Source organism: Pseudochaenichthys georgianus, chromosome 17 (assembly GCF_902827115.2).
Source record: "Pseudochaenichthys georgianus chromosome 17, fPseGeo1.2, whole genome shotgun sequence".
Lineage (NCBI taxonomy): Eukaryota > Metazoa > Chordata > Actinopteri > Perciformes > Channichthyidae > Pseudochaenichthys > Pseudochaenichthys georgianus.
The window spans coordinates 491,649-514,946 of NC_047519.1; the positions used below are offsets into that span (position 1 = coordinate 491,649).

The window sequence follows — 23,298 nt, forward strand, 5'->3', positions numbered from 1 at the left end:
TTTTTTGACATGGAAATGATTTTTTAAGATTGACAAACATTATGTGTAATTCATGGCACAATTCAAACGGGATCGAAAGATACGTTTTTTGACTTCAATACATACTTTTTCCGAAATAAGTTCCCATGGGAACTTATGCAGGATTTCGACTCTCTATGGTCATTATTTTTTTGCCACACACATTAAATAGAAAAATACTCTGAGCATGCGCAGTCAGTGTAGTTTTTACAGTCACCATTGACTTAGACTGACTTAGACAGTGAGAGGGAGGGGCATGATCGGGTTTTGTCCCACATGGCTCAAAACGGCTCAATAGGCACACACTGTAGACACTAATTAGAAGAACACAGACTAAAACAGCAATGTACAGACGAATCAGATGATTAAACATGATCTTAAAATATATTTAATATATTTTTAATACATTTTTTTGCATTTCATCCAATCATTATTTGTAATACTTTCTGCTGACACTAGGTGGGGCTGTGCCCCTAATGACCAGTCGCCACTGATAATAGGAGATCTTTAAAAAGCATGGAGACATTTCCCAGTTGAGGCACACAATTAAAGGATGTACCTGGAAATGAGCTTAACAGGGCCATATACATTACTAAAGGTTAAGCACTGTAGTCTCCCATGGCTGGATAGTGAAACTGAAGAGGTTTTAAGACTCTCCCCCCCCCCCCCCCCCCCCTCCCTCCTCTGCACACAGTCCTGGTTTGGAGGTCAGTTTCTTCTGTCGGAACCACCCATCTGACCGGCGACACGTCGCATGGGACCGAATAGAGCTCAGCATTTTATGTTAATTTCGTTACTTGTCTTTTTTTAATTCATCCGTTTAATGAATTCTGGACCGACTTCAGAACCAAATTGTGTAACGTTTGTTGTCCAGCTAAACGTGGACGGACCCGTCCATCGGAGCTGTGGAGACGTGAGGAAGCTTTTGAAGACGTGTGGGCCGTTGTTAAGCGTTAGGAAGTTGGACATGTATCCTCTTGTTTAGCCATTAGAACCGACGGACTGGCTGTTTGTTTTTTTCCGCTGTCAAACTGGCCCTGCTCCGGTTTGGTTTCAACTTTCAAATAGTAATACCCGTTAATTACACTGGGACCAGTTTCTTCAGAGAGCGGTTCATTGTGTTCCATGGAGATGTGGCGCAGACTCTCGCTGCTGGTTCTCTTCTGTGCTGTGGGGGGGCTGGTTGCGCTGGAGCCGACAAGCAGCACCAACTCTTCAAGGGAGAAGATGCTGTTGACCGAAGCAGGGGAGCTGGGTAAACCGGACAATGATGCTCCCCCAACGGCTAAAGTGGAGGTCAGTCAGCGGGGAGGGGAGCAGCGGTCCGCGGGGAGAGGCCACCAGCCCATCGCCGAGCCTCTGGAGGAGGAGCTGGACAACCAGGAGAACATCATCAGCCAGGTCAGTGCAATGGGCCAAAGTAGATTAGTTTAGTAGCAGAGGTGGAAGAAGTACCCAGATATTCGTACCTAAGTAAAAGTGGAACTACCACAGAATCGGAATACTATGTTACAACTAAAAATCCTGCAATCAAAATGTTCCTCAAGTAAAAATAGAAAAGTATTGGCATGGAAAATATACTTAAAGTACCAAAAGTAAAAGTAGTCATTGTGCAGATTGGTCCATTTTAGAATAATATATAGGCCTATGATATGTTTTATAATGATTGATCATTAAAGTGTTCTCAAAGCAGGTAAAGGTGCAGCTAGTTTGAATGACTTTGTATACTGCAGGGTAGCTTGTGAATTTACTCCAGGTGGAACTAAACTCTGATTTAACACTTGATTATATATTACATCATTAAACAACATCTGTAAAGTAACTAAAGGGCTGTCAGCCTTCCATCTGTGCACAAATGTATCTCGTGCCCTCATTGGTCATGTGTGTTGGAGGAGGGAAGTGGCAGATTTTTTCCGGTTGTGTATTTTCAAATTCTAGTGCACTCGAGTTTTTCTCCAAAATTACCTACCCCACCTTTAAGTAAACATTAAGTAGTACTGTACTCAAGTACTTAAGTAAAGTACTTTACTTGAGTATTTCCATTTAAAGGGGATCTATCATTCAAAATGCACTTTTTGATGTCTTTTATACATAAATGTGTGTCCCCGGTGTGTGAGGGAACTCACGCAGCGTCAGAAAATAAAACCCTCTCTCTTTTCCTCCGTACCCAAATCTTTTAAAAACGGGGATACAACGAGCGGATACAGATTTGCTGCCGATCTGACGTCAAATCGTCAGCGGACCCACAGAAAATTCCTATCAAAAACAATACCTGACGTGTTTTGGACGTAATCTCGTTTTTGTTTACATTAGCAAGCCCTGCTAACACTCAGAGCTAACCTGTACTGAAGAGCACATGTGTTTAAAAAGCAGGAAATAAAAAAAGTAACTCACCTTGTGATAAATCTGCAAGAGAAAAAGCATTTGAGCTCCACACTATTTCAGAAATAATCTTGGATGTGGTTTAAACAGGATGGCGTTTTATCACAGCCAGTGCCGCCCCTGGCCCCAAGCGACATTGTGAGATGAGGCCCCCCACAACCGACAGGAGTGAAAACATTTTTTTTGGAAACAAAGTAGGCTAATTTGCAAATATAATTCCTGTTTATTATTATTATTATTATCAACACAGTTACTTTTTTATACAGTGAGGTAAATGGTAAATGTGCATGTATGTCGTTCAGTATGCGTTTACAGGTGAATACGTCTGCATTTCCTGCCAAATACTAGCCTCAAAAAGATAAAAATATAATTAATGCAAATAAACTACTTCTACTAATAATAATAATAATCATAATCAATTCAATAATATAAATACTATACTATTTTATTATAATATAGTTGTAATATAGTCAAGACAAAACATGCTTATGACATGCTCAAAAACTGATGTTTCTTAAATCTGTATTCTAGTTCCCTCTGTCAGCAATGTGTCAACAACTACACACACATTTCTATCAGTATTTCTCTGTGTTGTGGTTGACATGATGATGACTGCAGGAGTTAAGGGGAGAGGCTGAGCATCACCATGAAATGTGCAAATTGACATAAAAATGAATAAGAGGGGAACAAATGCTCCATATTTTTTAAGCTGTAAACGTTAACTGTTATGTAAGCCAATAGACAGACAGTGTATCACTCTTCCTCTTGTACGTTAGCAGGTAAAAGGCATAACATAATTGAATGAATGTTAAATAAAGAATGCTTGAAATAACTGCATCTCCATTAGCCTATATGCTATGCAGAGACTGCCTTCTTCATGTCGTGAATTGCAGCTGATGTTTTAATATGGCAATTGGCAATTTGACTTATACAACATTTGCAAGTTGTACATTTGACTCATACAATAACCCTCCTTCGAGTGATGCTCTAGTTTCTTCATGTTTTGTTTTTTTCCCCTCTTGCTTGCGCCGGACTGAAACTGTCTTTTCACCGACATCTCTTCACCTGCACTAGTGGCCGTATCAAAGCCGTGATTGGTCAGATGTCGATTCATTGCAACGGTGTCGGGTTACAGACATGCTCCCCGTCACCTCTCACTCTCGCGGGGGGGGGGGGGGGGCGGAGAACTGCGCACAGCAGCTGAGGCCCTCTGGGCGGGGCCCCCTGCGCAAGGTGGGGCCCCCTGCGCAAGGCGGGGCCCCATGCAGCCTGCGTGATTGGCCTGTAGGGAGGGGCGGCCCTGATCACAGTAGAATTGAACTTTATCTCCGGTAGAATTCTGATCAGGCATTAGCTCCGCCTCCTCTTTTTTTTGTTCAAGCTAAGGACCCACAATCCGCGTTTCTCCAACAGAGCTGCAAAAGAGGGGTATGAGCAGTATGAGGCATGGCTACAATGGGTGAACTGTTTGGTATTTTAAGCAAAAACTTCACAGACATGTTTTGTATAGGTATGGCCCTACCATATATTTTTCCAATATAGCATAATAGGTCCACTTTAATGCAGATTCATATATCTACTGGACTACAATTTTGAAAAAATATACTGTACTTTTACTCCTCTGTACTGCTATGTACTGCTATAGATTATATACTAGGCAGTAAAATAGTCATGTTAGCTCCAACTTTACCATCTGTATAATTCAAATGAACACATCAATGGATCACAAACTATAATCCATTGATATAATATGCATTATTCCCAAAATGTCCTTTCTGCATAACGAGAAGCCTACTTTAGTTGTTGCTACTTTAATTTTGTATTAATGCTAATACTTCGGTACTTTTTCTTAACCTGTTTAGCCCTGAGCCTGTTTTTCAGGTCTCACTCTCAGGCTCGAAAATGACATTCCCAGAACAAATGACTATATCTTCCCTTTTAAAAGGGGTAAATGAATAATCTTTTTTTCTCAAAGCAATGATAAACCTGTGAGTTGGATGTAGAACAGTCAGAATTAATACAGATTTTTTTTTATTTTAAAGTAAATTCAGATTGAACATAGTAAAACATTGTAAATTATAGTGTCCGTCCAAAAATAAAACATTACTTATAGTGAAAAGCACTCTTGAATGATGGGTTAGTAGACTAAAAGCTTTAGGAATCCAAACTATAACATATACTAAGTACCCTGTATCAAGATTGATGCAAAACAAGTGACATTTGACCTTTTTAGAGAGGTTTAGAAAAAGAAACCCACTTCTGGGGTCATTTGGGTGCATTTGACCTATCTCTGGCCCCCCTCGTTCGATTTTGATGATTGACACCTCTTTTTAACCGTTAGAGCCAATAGAATCGAAGGGAAGTTCCTAAAATCCTCTAAACATTACCCATTGGTGAATGAGTGATGCGTACCCAGAATGCCCAAAACAGGAAGCTGTCATAAACTCTGGTTGCTATCATGTTTGCTATCATAACATCCATGTTGACAACCCCCAGGACAGAGGGGCTAAAGAACTGTTTTGTGTTCTTGATAGCTATGGACTGACTCAGCATGTGACGGAGCCCACGCACAATAAGGGGCACACTCTGGACTTAATGATCTCAAAGGGTCTGAATATCTCTAAGGTTGTGGTGACTGATGTTGCACTCTGACCATTCCTGTGTTTTCTTTGAGAGCTCTATTTCTGTTCACAAAAATGTTCAAAAAGAGGTAACCACAAAGCGATGTTTAACTGAAAATACTAGGGAAATGTTTACTCAGAATTTTTTTTCAGATTTGTGAACAACATTTGAGAGAAATGGTTATTTTGTGTATATAGAAAATGTTTTAGATCTTTGAGTTCATCTCATGGAAAATGGCAGCAAAAACAAAAGTGTTGCATTTATATTTTTGTTCAGTGTAATATCAATTCGAACACCATGACACAATTCCATCAGATTAATAATAAAAACCTAGAGGACATTATTCAACTTCTGAAATCCTCCTCCTGCTGCCTTGATATTATTCCAACAGGGTTTTTCAAAGATGTTTTTCGTTGCATGGCCTCAGAACTACTTCATATAGTAAACAAATCTCTTCACTCAGGTGTTTTTCCACAGGCCCTGAAAACTGCAGTCATTAAACCGCTCTTAAAAAAGAATAATCTAGATGCTTCAGTAATGAACAGTTACAGGCCCATATCAAACCTTCCATTTCTAGGTAAAATCATTGAAAAAGTTGAGTAATTTCTTTCATTTAAATAACTGTTTCGATGTGTTCCAGTCAGGCTTTCGTCCAAACCACAGCACTGAGACTGCTCTTGTCAAGGTCTTTAATGACATCCACTTAAACACAGACAGTGGCAGAACTTCAGTGTTAGTATTATTAGATCTCAGTGCTGCGTTTAACACTGTTGACCACAGCATATTACTAGACCGACTGGAAAACTGGTTGGGACTTTCGGAAACAGTTCTAAATTGGTTTGAATCCTACCTAAAGGACAGAAACAACTTTGTTTCTATAGGTAAATACACATCTGAGTTGATAAATATAACATGTGGGGTTCCTCAAGGCTCCATCTTGGGGCCTCTTCTCTTTAACATCTACATGCTACCACTGGCTCAGATAATGAAAAACAACAAAATAAGTTACCATAGACACACACATTTACGTAACCATTTCACCAGGAGACAATGCTCCAATTCAAACACTGAGTAAGTGCATTGAACAAATCAATGACTGGATGTGTCAGAACTTTCTCCAATTAAACAAAGATAAAACTGAGGTAATGGTTTTTGGAGCCAAGTCAGAACGTTTAAAAGTTAGCGCTGAGCTTCTGTCTGCAATGTTCAAAACAACAGATAAAGCCAGAAATCTAGGTGTAGTCATGGACTCTGACCTGAGTTTCAACAGTCACATTAAAACAGTTACTAAATCAGCCTACTATCACCTAAAGAATATATCTAGGATTAAAAGACCAATGTCACAGCAGGATTTGGAAAAACTTGTCCATGCTTTTATCTTCAGTAGACTCGACTACTGCAAAGGTGTCTTCACAGGTCTCACTAAAAAATCTATTAGGAAGCTGCAGCTGATTCAGAACGCCGCTGCTCGAGTCCTCACTAACACTAAGAAAGTGGATCACATCACTCCTGTTCTGAAGTCTTTACACTGGCTTCCTGTGTGTCAAAGAATAGATTTAAAATACTGCTGCTGGTTTATGAAGCACTGAATGGTTTAGGCCCAAAATACATTTCTGACCTCCTGCTAAATTATGAACCATCCAGATCTCTCAGGTCTTCAGGGACTGGTCAGCTTTCTGTCCCCAGAGTCAGAACTAAACACGGAGAAGCAGCGTTCCGTTATTATGCTCCAAATATCTGGAACAAACTCCCAGAAACCTGCAGGTCCGCTGCAACTCTGACTACTTTCAAATCCAGCAAGAAGACTTTTCTTTGTGTCGCTGCTTTTAATTGAACTATTCACATCTTAAACTGCACTGTAACTTTTATCCATGTATTTTTTCTTTTAATGTTTCTTTTATTATCTTTTCTTTTTAATGACTGATTTTAAATGCCATTTTCTTAATGTCTTTCATTTTTTGTAAAGCACTTTGAATTGCCCTGTGTTGAAAGGTGCTATATAAATAAACTTGCCTTGCCTTGCCTATCATTAGCAGCTAATATGAAATCTCAGTTTTTGACATATAAATTGAATGATGGATTATCAGTAATAATTTCGAAGTGACACACACACATTGAATTAACCTATAGATTAACCTTCAGCAGCGTTTTTATCGTTTTAATGCCATTGAACACGACTTTTGATCAGAAAACAACAGCTAAGGTAAGAGATGTCCCGTGAATGCTCCGTAATGCTACGTGTTGTGATGTCTGTGTTTGCTTTCCCTGTCGCGAGCTCTGATCGCTCAGTGATGATACTAATACCTATAGAATCAGTGGAATCTCAGCTTTAATCTAATATCTTGTATGTGCAGTTAAGATAAGTAATAAGGGTATTCCTACCGTGAGTTCTGTGCTAAGTGCTATAGCATTTTTTCGCTCAGGGCTCATTTAGACGCTTCTTGTGAGACTTGTGTTTTGTTTAGGTAAAAATGGTTTGTATCGTCAGTTAGCTGAGTTTCTTCCCGTTAAGTGAATATGACACATTAATAGTTTTTTAAATGTTAAGAAGCCCTGAGACACAGTTTCGTGAAAAAAACAAGTAAAAAATGCCTGAACAAGTAACAAATGATACAGTTTAGAAGTCCAGGTTAATTTTCCTCCTTCCACCAGACTTTATTTGATCTTGTTTCCCGACAGTCTGGTGTGTCTGATGATCACATCTCAGTTTTATGGTTAACTCAGGAAAAGTTTCCATTCACTTCATCAAGTGAAATCCACATCAACAGAGACACATGTTTAAACTGTAAATGTACCATTTCCAAAATGAAAATGAGATTATGTGATCGTATTAGACACAGCATTTTTTACTACTGCAAAACTGTGGCTTAACTTTACTTTTCCTTTAAACACAATCCAAACCCCACAGTTAGTCACTTCAGCTCAAGTGACGTGTAAATCATCCAGTGTGTGTACACCATGACCACGTGCTGCATCTTTTTGGTGGTTGGTTATGTAATCCTTCAGACTGTACTCCAAACCAAAAAGTGCCTGTTTGTAAATCACTGTAGCTGTTCCTGCTTAAAATCCTCATTATAATATGTATTATAGAGAATAAAACAAGTATCAAATATACATCCATATTACGGGTGAGTTAAATGTTTGTTGTGTTTTCCTTTCATTTTAGCTGCCGAGTAAATTAGAGAAAAATACACATGTTTTCTTTCTCTTTCAGCTGCTGGGCGATTACGACAAAGTAAAGACTGTGTCATCAGGGTCCGACTGTGTGTGTCGCTGCATTGTTCGACCAATCAAACGCTCTGACTGTAGCCGTATCAGCGACCAGGCATCACCATCACAATATTCTTACTCTGTGGAGACGATAACCAAGGGAACAGACTGCAAGAAGTGTGTGTGCATGGCTCCACCTTCAGCTGTCAACCCCTGTGAAGGAGAGTACAGGTTTAAAAAACTACAAGAGGCCAGCAAAGATGACATCAAGGTAGACACACAAACACACACACACACACACACGCACACACAACATATTTGTGGCTGTTGAGGACAATGATTTCTTCGAATAATGTAAGTTTGGACTTCAGGTAAAGATGATTCCCATATCCTAATCAATGTGTTCTCCTCTCTGGGACTGGGCCTGTTTAGCTGGCAACTATCATTGACTTGTTGGAGGGCTCTCTGTATGGAATGGACTTGTTGAAACTCCACTCTGTAACCACCAAGCTGCTGACTAGGGTTGATAACATGGAGAAGGTGAGCACACACAGACACAACCACATGCACAGGACACTCATTTGCTTTACATCTATATATAATGTCTTGCATGGAGGGATTTAAACTCCAAACGCACTTAAAACCTGCTTTCCATAAGGTAGAATGTCATAGATGGAATAGAGCGATTAGACGATTTAACGGTTGGTTTGAGCCAAAGACTGTAACTCCAATAACATAATAATACTTATAGAAATTAGAATAGAACTCAGGGAGTGCCTATATGAAGGTAGATATGGGGCAAAATGCGAGAGCAGGGGCAGGGGCGGGGGCGGGATCAACTCCTGAACAACAACAACAAGCCCGCGTTTTATCCAGTTTGTACACAACGATGGAGAAACGTAACAAGCAGCAGTGGTCCACTGAAGAGACCAGCTACCTGCTGGGAATCTGGTCTTCCGAAGAGGTACAGAGGAAGCTGGAGCACAATCGGCCATTGTTGTTGTTGTCGGTGTCAGCTGTGAGGGCTTTCCGCGCGGTTTGGCTTTATGAAGCAGGAACGCAAACGGTTACGTCATGACGCAAACGATGACGCAATGACGCAGCACCAGTCGGACTCTGGGCGGTGTGAAAAGAGCCGGAGCTAAACCGAAGAACCGGTTCTGAACCTAAAATGCTCTAGCACGGAGTTGAGTTGCGTTGGTGTGAATGAGGTATGTGAACCAAATTTGAAGTCACAGAAAGAAAAAATAAGTTTTGTAGCTTGTAGAAATAAAAGGAACTTAGTGATGAAATGTTCACTTGCAGAAAAATATATTTTCCATTACAACTGCAACTTGGTTATTACAACCTCTCAAATCAGTCATTACAACGTCACGAATCTGCTCTGTGGCAGTATAAATCGACGAATCTGCGACCTTGACTTTAGCTACACGATGAATGTGTCGCTAAAGTAATTTTCACCTGTAGATGTGGGGGGAGGAAGGGGGGTTGAAGCGAAGGGGCGAAGCGAAGGGGCGAAGCGAGGCGACGAGGCGCAAGCTCGGGTCAGTCACAGTGTTTCTCAATGTCGAGGAAGGCTCCTCCAGAGCCACTATTTCAAGGACACTATGTAATCGAGTCCCGCCGAAGGACTGTTCCAATGTCCAGGATCCTTGGAATTCTACCGAGGCCGGCGTCCTTCGTTGCGGGAAATTTCGAGGCTGCACATGTGTATCCTCCGCGGTCTTAAAATCCCCACAATGCTTTGCGCACGCACCAATTTTCAAAATCTTTGGCGGAAAATGTAAGGCAGGGCCTCTCATATGACGCAAACCTGCACACCTGTTTGCCTGTTCCGACCATTCTTCGTTTTCCGAGGCTAGGAAGGATTCTTGCCTCGCTTCTGAAGGACCTGACTCGGAAGACATGTCCTACCAAGGAAGCGTCCTCGACATTGAGAAACACCCACACACAGGCTCAATTCCAAATCACACCCTACCCACTCCCACTCCGTGGCGGAGTGACACTCGCAGCTTAACGAGGCTCCCTCCTTTCAGGTTGAGGGAGTAAATACAGCGGCAAGCTTTGGAACAAACTCCCCTCTCTCCGGCAAAAACAGGAAATGCCGTAACTGTATGTAACAACCAGTGGCGGCCGGCCCATAGGGGCGCTAGGGGCGCCGCCCCCCTCTCTTCCCACATGTTTGATTGCCATTACAAATAAAAGAAAATAAAAAAAATGTATTTATAAATTATTTTTTTTTTTTTCTTTTTGTAATGAACAAGGTAAATATTATATAGTTGGTATCAGTAAAATGTGTAATCTACAATAAAATCTCGTTTAAAATTGTTTTACGATGTCTAAAGTTACTGATAAGTCACATGTTTCCTGCCTGGCCGCAGCGTGTATCATTACCCTCTCTTGTCTGGGCGGTAAGAAAGGAGCCCTCAGCCAGAGCAGCAGCAGCCAACAAGCTGACTGTTGCTATCTGTAATCTATGCCGCCGAAACATAATTTCAGCCAATCAGCGTCGTCAGATCTGATGCTCACAGGGCGGCAATTTCAGCGCCCGATGCAGTCTGTGAGTTGTTTAGAGACTCCGGGTGCTAGTGGATCGCCAGAGCTGTAGATTAACATTTACATTCTTATTGTAGTTGGAAGGGCAATGCCTGTAGCTGTATTAAAGTCCGAGTGGAAACAGTCGTGAGTAAATCTGATTTTGTCACAAATCCGGAGAAATGCGGGAGAAATATGACCCCGGGAGGAAACCGGGAAAGGGCAATGAAATCGGGAGTCTCCCGCGAAAATCGGGAGGGTTGGCAAGTATGACACACACACAAACACACACATACACACGGGCCGTTTCTCAATCTCGAGGATGCTGGCTTGGTAGTCGCGTACTTCCAAGTCACTTCCTTCAGAAGCTAGGCAAGAATCCTTCCTGGCATTCGGAAAATGAAGAGTGTTACAGGCTAGCAAGTGTGCAGGTGTGCGTCATATGAGAGGCCCCGTCTTACATTTTCCGCCACAGATTTGGGGAAATTGGTCCGTGCGCAAAGCATTGTGGGGATTTTAAGGACGCAAAGTCTACCCATGTGCAGCCTCGAAATTTCCCCCAAACCAAGGACGCGGCCTCGGTGGAATTCCAAGTATGCTGGACATTGGAACGGTCCTGCTGCGCCACTTGATGACGTAGCATCCTTGAAATATTGGCTTAGAAGCCAATATCCTTGAGATTGAGAAACGGCCACACACACACACACACACACACACACACACACACACACACACACACACACATAATGTTCGTATTCAGTCTCCTGATTTTAAATGGGAATTAAATCATTTGAGTGTTCCCAAAGCACCAGTGTTCTGCAGTTTGTGTGGGCCTACTGTACTGTTGCACAGTTTATACTTTAGGGCTGCTTTGGATAACAAATCTGTTTGTGTTGCATTGTTTATTGACCTAGCCAAAGCCATTGACCTTGCTCTTTTTATTATATGTAAACAATATATATATCATAAGTATGCTGATGACACTATTGTATACTCATGTGCTCCTTCTCTGGATATGGCCGTTTCCAATTTAAAATCTGACTTTATCACGCTGCAGCATGCACTTCTTGATTCCAAACTGCTTTTGAACAGTAAGAAAACCAAAGCAATGCTTTTTGCTCCCAAGTCAGCGTCCTCTTGCCTCTCCATTGACACCCTTGATGGCGTCTCTGTTGAGTTTGTCGATACCTACAAATATCTGGGCTTTTGGTTGGACAGTAATCTGAACTTCAAACACCACATTGAAGATACGGTGATACCATTTATAGATTTGCCTGTCCCACTGTTTTGGCCAAACTTGACCCACTCTACCATGCTGCACTGCGTTATATATCAGATGCACCCGATAGGACTCATCATTGCAAACTATATAGCCTAACTGGATGGTCCTCACTTACTATGCGTAGGATGCAGCATTGGTTTTTATTAATGTATAAAGCCATTTTAGGAAAGCTTCCACTGTACATATGTGCCAGATTTGCTCCAGTTTGTGACTCTTACAACCTCAGACCCAGTGCCTGGATACGGGTCCAGGTTCCTGCTGACTGAGGCTGGGAAAAGGAATCTTTTTTATGATGGTCCTTGGTCTTGGAATGACCTTCAATCACGCCTCAAGCTGAGGGCACTTGTCTCAATAGTATGTTTTAAATTGAAGTTGTCTGAAGTCCTTACCACCAGCTGCTCTTGCAGTAATAAGTAGTGCACCTTTCTTACTGTCCTAATGTGCACAATGTAGTGACTTGCTTTTTTGTCTTTTGTTTTCTTAGTTGTGTTCTCTGTATTTTATATGTTTGTGTTATGTGTAACGTTGCTGCCTTCTTGGCCAGGTCAGCATTGCAAATGAGATTATATCTCAATGCTTTTATAATAAAAAATAAAAATACTGTAGAAACTATGTCCAGGACAAGGTATTTGGAAGTTTTGGAAGATTCATAGCTAACCACACTGAAGATTATGGATTATCTCATATCTTTAAGCCTCAATTTGTCCTTCCCCCCCCCTCTAACAGAAGTCATAATTTAAGGGGTCATTTCTCAACATTTTCTTCCTAGTATGGTTTGGTCACCATTTCCATAGCCCACCAAAAATATTTTCCACCAGCCGCCACTGGTAACAACGGTTTCAAATCAGCATCTCTTCGACAAAATGTTTAATTAATAACTAAAATGAACATCCTTAAACAAAGTTAAGCCACAGTTATGCAGTAGTAAAACATGCTGTGTCCAAACATCTTTAATTGTGTTACTTTTTTGTAAAGCTCTTTTAGTTTTAAATCTGAGTGTAATGGTAACCGGCAGGGCTCGACATTAAATGGCCCGCTGGCCCGGAAGCGGGCCAGCATAACGTACTTTCCACTTGCCCGCGCTCGGGCCACTAAAAATATTGCTTTAAAAATGTTTTCCTGTGGTATTGGTATTTTGACTAATAATTTAGTTAAATTGTTTCGTTTATCAACGCTACAACATAGCGTTCCGTGAGTCGGTTGTCGTTGTTGGGTGAAAAGCAAACAGCTGTTTGCTGCGCAGCGCGAGCAGGCTCCCGTGAGCGCGTTCCTTCACTACAGACTATCGCGCCCCCTAACCATTCGTCAAAACACATTTTAACACCAGCGGTAACCGGCCAAACGCCAGGCAAAAAACAATCTTCAAATGAAAGAAAGTCACCGGAGGAGTTAAAGGAGAGTGACAGGGAGCATGAGAAGAAGAGGGAGAGGAAGTTTCAGCTTGATCGATGGAGTTGGCTTCTAGTGGTGCAGTGACGTGTCCTAAAACCCTTTTATAATCTATCGATTAGATTTATGATTCGAAAATTATAAAAGTAGGATCGACATGTGGAGATTATCCGGCTGAACAAAACGTTCAACAGGTTTGTTTTCCACAGACCTTATTTCCAGCTATTTTCCAAAACCCTGTGGAGAAATCCCATTGCTTTTTGTCGAGGGAACCAGCAGCTTACTTCCTGGTTTCAGGACGCGTCACTGGCTGCACCTCTCAATATCATGATGCCAATATAAACAAGGTCTTCTGTCGGCTCTGGACATCAATGCCGACCTATGCTGACAAGTAAGTGAAGAGTAGACAATATAAAGGTATTGGCGAAATGTCCCAGCGGTTTAGGATAATGAAGGTTCTAATCAAATCAATTATATAGCCATTACATGTCTAACTCCTAATGACAGGAAGGCAGAAAGTGCATTATACAAATAATAATACTCATAATAGCAGACATTTTTTAACAATGACCACAATATCATTATTTTAATAAACAAAATATGAACAATTGAGGAAAATGAGGAAGAACTGATGATTCAAATGTTGTAGTACAAGTAGTAATGTAGTTAGTGCATACATTACTATTGCAACAAATGTGTTCATTTTCTTCATTATTAGTCCATTTTTTTTTTTGGACGAAGGCTCCGGGCCAGTTACAATGGTGGGGCCAGTGATAATACAAGGGCCAGTGGCTTTTTACCCTTAATGTCTACCTCTGCGGTAAGTCACTAGCACCCCTCCCCCCCCCCCCCCCCACAATTTTTAGTTGCGGCACCGCGGTGGGCCGGCGGTACCGAAGTGGGCCGGTCGAGAGTCCCGGGCTGATTTGTAGTCCCAGTCCGCCCCTGTCGACCGGTCAACAGATAGCTTCATTAATGGCCTGCGTTGCTTTATTGCCATAAGAGGAGCAGTGCGTCAGATATGATCTGACCAAGGAACTAACTTTATGGGAGCTAAAAATGAGCTAACTCAAGCTCTTAAGCAACTGGATGTTAACCGTCTTAACACATTCTTAGCTGAGAAGCAGTGTGATTTTGTCATGAACGCTCATGCAAGCCATGCAGGAGGTGTATGGGAACGTCAAATCAAAACAGTGAGAAATGTTCTTCGTTCCACTCTTTCACTCTCATCAGGCAGGCTGGATGATGCCTCTGTGGACTTTCTTCAATGAGGCTATGGCTATTGTGAACAGTCGGCCACTGACAGTTGACAATTTGAGTGATCCAAATAGTCAAGAGCCGCTTACGCCCAATCACCTGCTCACCATGAAACCAATCACAGCCTTACCACCTCCTGGTAGATTTATAAGGGAAGATATGTATGCTCGCAAAAGGTGGCGTCATGTTCAGTACCTTGCAGAGAACTTCTGGAGCCGTTGGAGAAAATAATACCTCTTCAGCATTGCCACCTGACAATGCTGGCATACTCCAAAAATAAACCTCGAAGTCGGTGACATCGTCATGGAGAAGACAGATCTGCCCAGGAATGAGCGGAAGTTGGCAAAAGTTATGTTGCGAGATCTCGCAAAACCCCGTTGCAGTTTGTAGACGGTCCCTAAGCACTCCTCTCCTTCCTCCAGCTGCAGATTGTGACCAATTCTTGATGTTTTGCTCGGATGACGGCGCGTATCGAACTGTTCTGATAAAAACGACTCTGTAGCTCGTTGTCTACCTTGCTATGATTGTAAAGTCATGTTGTTTGTATTTTAACAACGTTATGTTCATGAGTTATTGATCCGCAAAATTCGAATCTGTCAATAACTCAGCTCAGAGGGACGTGCATGTCCGCTCGCTCTGAGTGTTCTCTTGAGGTGTCTTCACTTATGTGAAACCCTTTATATATACAGTCTATGTGTGAAACCTGTGCCAATTGCCAAGCACTGATGTTATATCTTTATATTTTAAGGTCACATGTCATGGCCATTTCTACTGATCATAATTCCATTGTTGAGGTCTACTAGAATAGATTTACATTGTTCAATGTTCCAAACTCACATTGGTTTCTCATACAGCATCTCTTAGTATGTGTATTCACCGATATTCACTCTCTGTCCTAAACGGCTTGTTGGAGCTCCTGCCCCCCCCTCCCTGTGAGCCCAGTGTGCTCTGATTGGTCGCATCGCGAGAGGCTCGTTGCTCCTCACAGCTGCTGCGAGGAGCAGACAGGCTTCCGTGTCGGCGATACAGCTAGAACAAGTGAAACTCATCCTGAACACACACAAACACTCACAGCCGAAGTAAAAACAATAAGTGTGGCTTGATATTGAGTAAGAGAAAGGTTTATAACGCTGTGAGAATGGGTCTGCGGAGAGCATTTCTCCGCCATCCCAACGTAGTAGCCCGAAAAACGTTTACCCATTTAAACAGTTGTGGTAGATACCTTGTTTGTTTTAAACATCATAAATACACAAACAACAATGAATACTTACAGGTTGTGTACCCGAAACTCCCGCTGGTCTAAACAAAGTAGGAACAGCATCGTTCTTCAGTGCCCTACGCTGTACATATCCGGCATGAATCGCTACAAGGTTTGGGAAAGGCTGGCAGAGGGTGTGGCCTCTGGGTATCCCCATGTCACAGTACCCAGGAAGTATATAATGGAAAAAGAAAAATCCCCAACGAGGCGTTCTGGGGCAGCATAGACAGGTCTTTTCTGTGTTAGAGTTGTACTCGCTACAGGGTGCACTTTGAGGGTTTGTGACTCTGCAGACCGTTTACATGCAGAACAACCTTCATAACACACGAGGGGACGGGTGATAACCGGAAAAGCATGACATGGGACCTTTAAGGCCAAGCTCAAAGTAAAATTGATGAACCGCTCCATTGTTGTGGTTTCTGTTTTGCCGAACTGAACAGGAAGTACATTGAGCTAAATGAAAAGTTTTGCCAGATCTCGCAAAAGTATTGCGAGATCTCGCAAAGGGGTTTTGCGAGATCTCGCTAAGGTTTTGCGAGATCTCGCAAAACATTTTCTTTCTTTTTTTCCTTGTTTTTATTTATTTGTTTAATTCTATAATCTCTGGCTTTTTTGGCGTCCGTCAGGAACTGAATTTCAAATTAAAATAACCGGAAACAGACGTAGGCCTATATGGGACATTTCGAGCCTCATTGCGTTACACAGCCACTGAACTGATTACCCAAGATCCTCAGCTATGGTTTAAGCTCGGTGATTGGATGTTTTAGCCGCAATGCACGTTGGGATATGGTGTTAATGCAATATGAAATCCGAAAAACATTTCGGAGTTTAGGATGGCCGAAGACACTACACTACCCATACTCCTATCGTTTAGGACTACAGTCCTTTGCTTGAAAAACCCGTGATTAATCTTCAAGCTCTGGGATTGGATGTTGGAGTGGCAGTGCCCCCCCCCCCCCCCCCCCCAGAACTACAAATGCTGGCTATTGTGTTTCGCAAAATGTTCTATGGGAGGTCTCTACTGGGAAAGCTTTCGTTTTTCCCACAATTAGAAGTTGCCAGTATTAAACACATTGGTGTTCTCAAATTTAAAACATATAATTAATAAATGGGTGAAAATCGCTTGTGTCCATAATGCGCAGCATTAATATATACCCACATGACAGCTCATTGTTACTTTGTAATTCTACTCCACTACAATTCAGAGGTTAACCTGGTATTTTTACTCCACTACATTTATTTGAGTTACTTTGCAGATTCTGATTAATGATGTGAAATATAAACAACCCTTAAATCAGACTTTAGTTACACCTGAGTAAAATTCAGGGAAGGTGATTGTCAAGTGCCAACAATCAGGAGAGATATTTGATAGTTGGTGCTTGAGAAGACTAAACATTTATCTGCAGATCCCTATAAAGTATATTCATTACTCGTTATTCTCTACTAGTAGTTCATTAAAGACTGTATATAATGGCTATTTTGCACATCCCTTTCAAGATTTCAAGATTTTCAAAAGTTTATTGACATATCATACACACACAGGCCCGGTTCTACGGGGGTGCATAAGGGTGCATTGCATCCTCATTTATGCACCCTCATTTGAAAAATGAAAAGTGAAAAATATTACATGTATAATAGCAATAATAATAATAGTAGTAATAAGAATAATAATAATAATAATAATAAGAAGATATAGTTGATAAAAAATAAATTGTAATTGTGGTTAAGTAACATTGTCTGCTGCATTTATTTGGTCAATTTAAACGGTAACGTTATTAGGTCAGGTGCTCGTGACTTGTGCCGTTGCGTGTTCATCATCTGCAAGGTGCTTACACAGCAGTCAGTGATGGACATCAGAAAATGGTTAAAACAACCAACCCTTATCGCCAGCAGTAACACTGCATCTACTGCAGGTAATAACAGTTCAGATCATGGGGACATTACGTTACCCGCGGCCACTGCCGTGGACACTAACGCCCTACTCGCCGGCTTTTCCCTCCTCGCCCACGGAGGCGGAGCAGCCGCAGCCGTTGCCCAAAACACTGCCACCCCTCAGCGGCCCGCAAGTGCCAGAGGACCTCGGCAAAACAGAGCCTGCCCAGGTATATTTAAAAAAGTACCCAACTCGCCTGTACAGTGGGGTAAGGCGCTCATTTTGCAGCTCATGGTTTCAAAACAGAGATTGGCTGGAATATTCATGTGAAAAAGGCGCCATGCTCTTATAGGCTACGTGATAAGGGATTGGGAAGGCATGAATCAAGCAAAGAGCACATAGATCCATAGATCTCTTAATTTTGCCCTCAAAGTGCACCAGATTGATGCTTTTAACTTCAATATTTAAAAAAAAAAAAAAATCTTCCCGGGGGAACATGCCCCCGGACCCCCCTAGAGGAGGTGAGGACCCCCCCTAGAGGGTGTTAGGTCCACTCAACACTTGTAAAAATAGCACTTTACCACTGCACCCTCTCTAATCTCAGATGCACCCTGAGTCATTTTGTTCTGGAACCCGGGCCTGTATACACAACTACGTTGAAGCTACTGTATGCAATGAATGACAAACTTGGGTCGCAGGTTCCTCAACAAGACATCTATCAATATGTGTGTATACCTCAGTTATAATATCAGTTAAAATAAGTTAAATAAATAAATTCTACACATTAATATCTGATTTGTAAAACATCACAGACAGAAAGGTATATCCGTAATTTAATGGTAAGCTATTGGAATTCTGAATCCATGGATGTGTCTCCCATCACCCAAAACCCCTGACTATTCTCTCAAGTATTTACATTCTTATATTCAAAGAAAATCAGTAATATCTTTAAAAACTACAAGTCCTTTTATATCAGCTGTGCACCGTTATGGGGTAGATATGACCTATCTACCAATTGGGTCAAATATAAAAGTCAGCCGAATAAGTATTGATACTGCAAGGAGATGTATTGTATGAAGAGAAATTGAAGATGTTGTTTAATTGTTGATATATTTATGATCCACGTCACATATTCAGTTTCGGCGGCAGTTCTTCCAGTTTGTCTAGAAGTCTTCTAATCAGGGCTCTATAAATAAATAACTAATCTTGGGTAATCAGTTCAGTGGGTGTGTATCTGTTTCCGGTTATTTTATTTTGAAATTCAGTTCCTGAGGGATGCCAAAAAAGTCAGAGATTATAGAATTAAACAAATAAATAAAAACAAGGATAATTGTTATTGTTGAGTAAATAATAGTGTGTTATTTAGAAAAGAATAACAAATTAGAAGGTTTCAGTATCCTGAGGCTCTGAGCCCCATTTATTTTCCTCGCGGACGGCAAAAAAAGTCAGACATTATACGATTTAAAATAAAAACAGTAATCGTGGCTTGATATTGAGTAAGAACATGTTTTTATGAACCCCACAGCTTCCGGTCTTCCAAGACCCGACCGGACAAAAAGACGTGCTGCAGGCACGAAACATACTACCAATACATTGCTTTTAAAATCGTTCTGTGTGACACGAAAAAAAGGGGAAAATCGTGTTGGTGAACACGAATCAATAAATTAAATGTCGTGACTATAACACGAAATGCCGTGAGACTGGGTTGTGCCTTCATGCTGTTGATTGGTGTTTAGCTAAGGTATTTAGCATCCACAGCACCTCCGCGTTTAGGGTTGACGTAGACCCAAACGTCAGCCGGAGGTCCCCCGATGTTATTGCGGGAGCTGCTGCACTAGCTAACGCTGCACTAGCTAACGCTGCATTAGCAAAACAAACACTAATTTTGTTTGCAAAAGGTGCGGCGGGCTTCAAACACGTTCCCCTCCACTGGTTTCAACCAAGCACTACATTTGATGTTTTCCAACCAAATACGGTTGAACTTACACTTCCCCATATTTATTTGTAAGTAGATTCGAAGATACCTGAGTTTCTGACTGCCGCTAGCTGAGAGACAGCAAGCTCATTTCGTGGCATCTGCAGGCAGTGGCAAGTACTTCCGGCATCTGCCACAGAGGCCACTACTCTGTGGTATATGTGGCAAGTACTTCCGGCATATGCCACAGATGCCACAATTTGCAGAGGCATCTGCCGCTGCTGAACGGGAGTTGCCACAAGATGTGTGTGCTATTTAAACCCGTATTTATCGTGTAAAATGTCGCTGTTTAGGCATGACTTTATCGAACTGATCTGTACACAGGACTGATGATCTGTACACAGGGTTGGGTTGTAACGGAATACATGTAACGGCGTCGGCGTTACGTAATCAGAATACAAAAATCAAGTTTTTATCAACAATATACTTTATATATTAAATGAAAATGGTTTGTCTCATGTTTGCCCTGTGTCTTGTAGGCTACACGTGTTTTATAAGGAGCATTTTTCCATGACAGAATCGAGACCTCTGTACCCTGTTTTTAGCCATTTAGAGTGTGGGGATGAACTATTAGCAGTTTGCTATGGCTGTACAGACAACCAACTAACACTGGATAACTTTCATACTAAAAAAACTCAAAACAGGATTCTGAGGCAAATACTGGATAAGTTATCTTTCTTCACTAATTAATTTTATCAGCTTTGCGTTTGTGATTCCTGCCTAAAATGGCCCTTTTATATACTGTCATCATGTGTGTGCTCTCCAGGGTTTTGCCCGTAATTTTACTGAGAGAGCAAGAGAGAAAGAACGTGTGAAGAAAAGACCAAAAGAAAAGGACAAAGAGAAGAAAGCCCAGCAGAAAAAAAGGAAAGTTAATGATTTGGAGCGTTCAGGACAGAAAAGTGGAGCCGCTGCCTCCGGCAACAAGCAGGTATCATCTGCCTGAAAACGATATAACCAACTGAAGCAAAGAATGACTGCATCCTCTCTGTTTTCAAAAATATACTGTTATCTCATCTGAAAATCACTCATTCTGCTTGTTCTGTTGCAGAAGAATCAGGAAAGTCAGCTAAAAAATAACCAACAGAAAGATGGTGTGGAACAACAACAGCTAACCAGGAATAAGACAGGAACTGAAAAGCCAATGAAAGAAAAGACGGAGCCAAAGCAGCCAATCAAAGACAAGAAAAGCATGGTCATCAGGGGCGTGACCTTTTACAAGGCAGAGGAGGAGATCTCCAAAGAGGAAGGGAAGGATGAGAAAGGGAAAGGAAAAAAAAGTAAGTCTAAAGTACACCTATTTTGAAAATGCTTTTATGTCACATTAAAGGTGGGGTAGGTAAGTTTGAGAAACCGGCTCGAGATACACTTTTTGTTATATTCCATGGAATGCTCTTAACATCCTGATAGCAATGAATATCTGAAGTGCTTTGACAAAAAATCCATTAAAAAAATGCATCTGTAGAAGCCGTAGTGCTGTAAAAAGCACGACCTATCATTTTAGCCGGCCTGGCTAAAATAACTGGATGGCCTACCTGCCTGTCAGCCTTCCATCTGTGCACAAACTTGCCAGATTTTTCTTCTGCGCATCAGAAGCTAACAACAATCCCCGCCGGTACCGGTGGCAGATTACTTTTAGAATACTTTTGGAATACTTTCTTTTTCCATAACAGATGGGTACTGTATGTTTTGGTGAACAGGAGACACGTATTTTACTGTTTTCATGGCTTATCAAGAACTCAAACACAACATCTTGGTGTCATTCTGGACAGCTCTCATCTGCACCACACATAAAAAACATCACCCGGACTGCATTCTTTGTACTGTCTTAAACCTTTCCTTGGAATATGTTATGCATTGTAAGGTGTCCTTGGGTGCTTTGAAAGGCGCCCCTAAATAGAATGAATTATCATTATTATTTATTATCTGAAACGATAATAACTTTTAAAACTTGTTCCAGTCACTTGCCCCATGCATTCAGCAGCAGCAGGCCATTCACTTTGATTTCATCCCGTTATAAATGTCATCATTTCGACAATAAAGAAATGCTACATAAACGTTATCTTGCACATTTTATCTAACCATCTCCGTTTCTATCTTTCAATATCACACACACACACACACACACACACACACACACACACGTTTGGAGTTGGCCTTTGGTGTGAGGATTTGAGATAAGCATGGGATGTTAATCTATATGTTGATTAAGACACTCTCTGTGAGGGGCGAAGGAAGAGGGACGGGGAAGGAACATTCAGAGGATGAAGAAGCAGAAAACATAACTTGTTTGTAAAACGGACAGCACGTCAGTTTCAAGAAAGATGACACCGTGTTTATGCATGACATGCAAAATATCTTGAAGCCCTATAAAAAATAAATAAAAAAAAGGTACAAGTATATTGTGTTGAAAATATCGCAAAAAGTCGTAATATTGTATAATGTATTGCATGTTGTATTTTGCTAGAAACCACTATGTCGTTTTTCAAAAAATATAATGGAAAAAGGAGAGAAAGACAAAAAAAAAAAAATATCACAGTATGTTGAAAAAATATGAAAAAAGTAATGTTGTGTTTAAAATAACATGAAAGAAATCAAAGTAACGCCTCTAAAAAACATATATTTAGAAAAGTAATGTTAGTCATGTAAAGTTATCAAGACTGCTGTGTTTCATCGAAACAGTGTTAAAATCACAAACTTGCCTTTTAGAGAGACATAAAGAAAACGAATTCCTTACAAATTAATGAATATTTTACCCAGTTAAAAAGGTTTGCATCCATTAAAGTGTAACTAAAAGTATCTTAGTAACACAAGAAAAGAGAATAAAGCATTGATGTCAACAAAACTGGATTGCTCCAATGAAATAATAAATAAATAATTTCATAAAAAGTGCTTTTAAAGAAAATGTATTCAGATAAAGTATTTTATTTTCAGAAATGTTTTAAGGTTTTGCATACATAAAAAGTGTATCTTACAGTTCCTTTGTGAGAGAATTACACAGAAATCTGCAGAGTGTCACTAAAAAGTTTTACACAGTGACTGACATTCTGTATGGGGGGGTTCACACCTGAGCTGCTGCAGGGGGAGGGCGTTGAAAAGGGGGTGAGTATGTTAGGCTCTCGGGGGGATGGTGTGTTAAGAGTCAGATTCTTAACGAAATCTTTACACATAAATCTGCCGAGTGTCTGTAAAAAGTCTTAAAATCAAAAAACTTGCCTTTTAGAGTCAGAATCCTAACGAAATCTCCTCAAACAGAGTACTTCACGGTAGTGGTCCGCTTTTATACACAAAAGTGTATCTTTTCAGTAACTTTCTGAGAATTTAAGCATAAATCTGTCAAATGTTCAAAACAGCCTTGTTTTCACTGAAATAGCCTCAAAATCACAAACTGACATTAAGAGTCAGAATCCTAATTAAATCTACTAAAACAGAGTACTTTCATGGTAGTGGTCAGCTTTTAAAAAGAAAATTTGCCGGAAGCACTCCACGGTTTCTGC

General features: G+C 41.0%; 1 protein-coding gene across 1 annotated transcript in view; it reads left to right on the top strand.

The window, feature by feature from the left end:
- The first annotated feature begins 757 nt into the window (after window positions 1–757).
- The window catches only part of olfml2bb (olfactomedin-like 2Bb), a 29,648-nt gene continuing 7,107 nt past the window's right edge, over window positions 758–23,298 (top strand). The window contains exons 1-5 of the mRNA XM_034104707.1: window positions 758–1,419; window positions 8,237–8,503; window positions 8,665–8,772; window positions 20,568–20,732; window positions 20,853–21,081. Coding sequence (XP_033960598.1) covers window positions 1,144–1,419; window positions 8,237–8,503; window positions 8,665–8,772; window positions 20,568–20,732; window positions 20,853–21,081 — 1,045 coding nt within the window. The 5' untranslated portion in view covers window positions 758–1,143. The remainder of the gene's footprint in view (window positions 1,420–8,236; window positions 8,504–8,664; window positions 8,773–20,567; window positions 20,733–20,852; window positions 21,082–23,298) is intronic.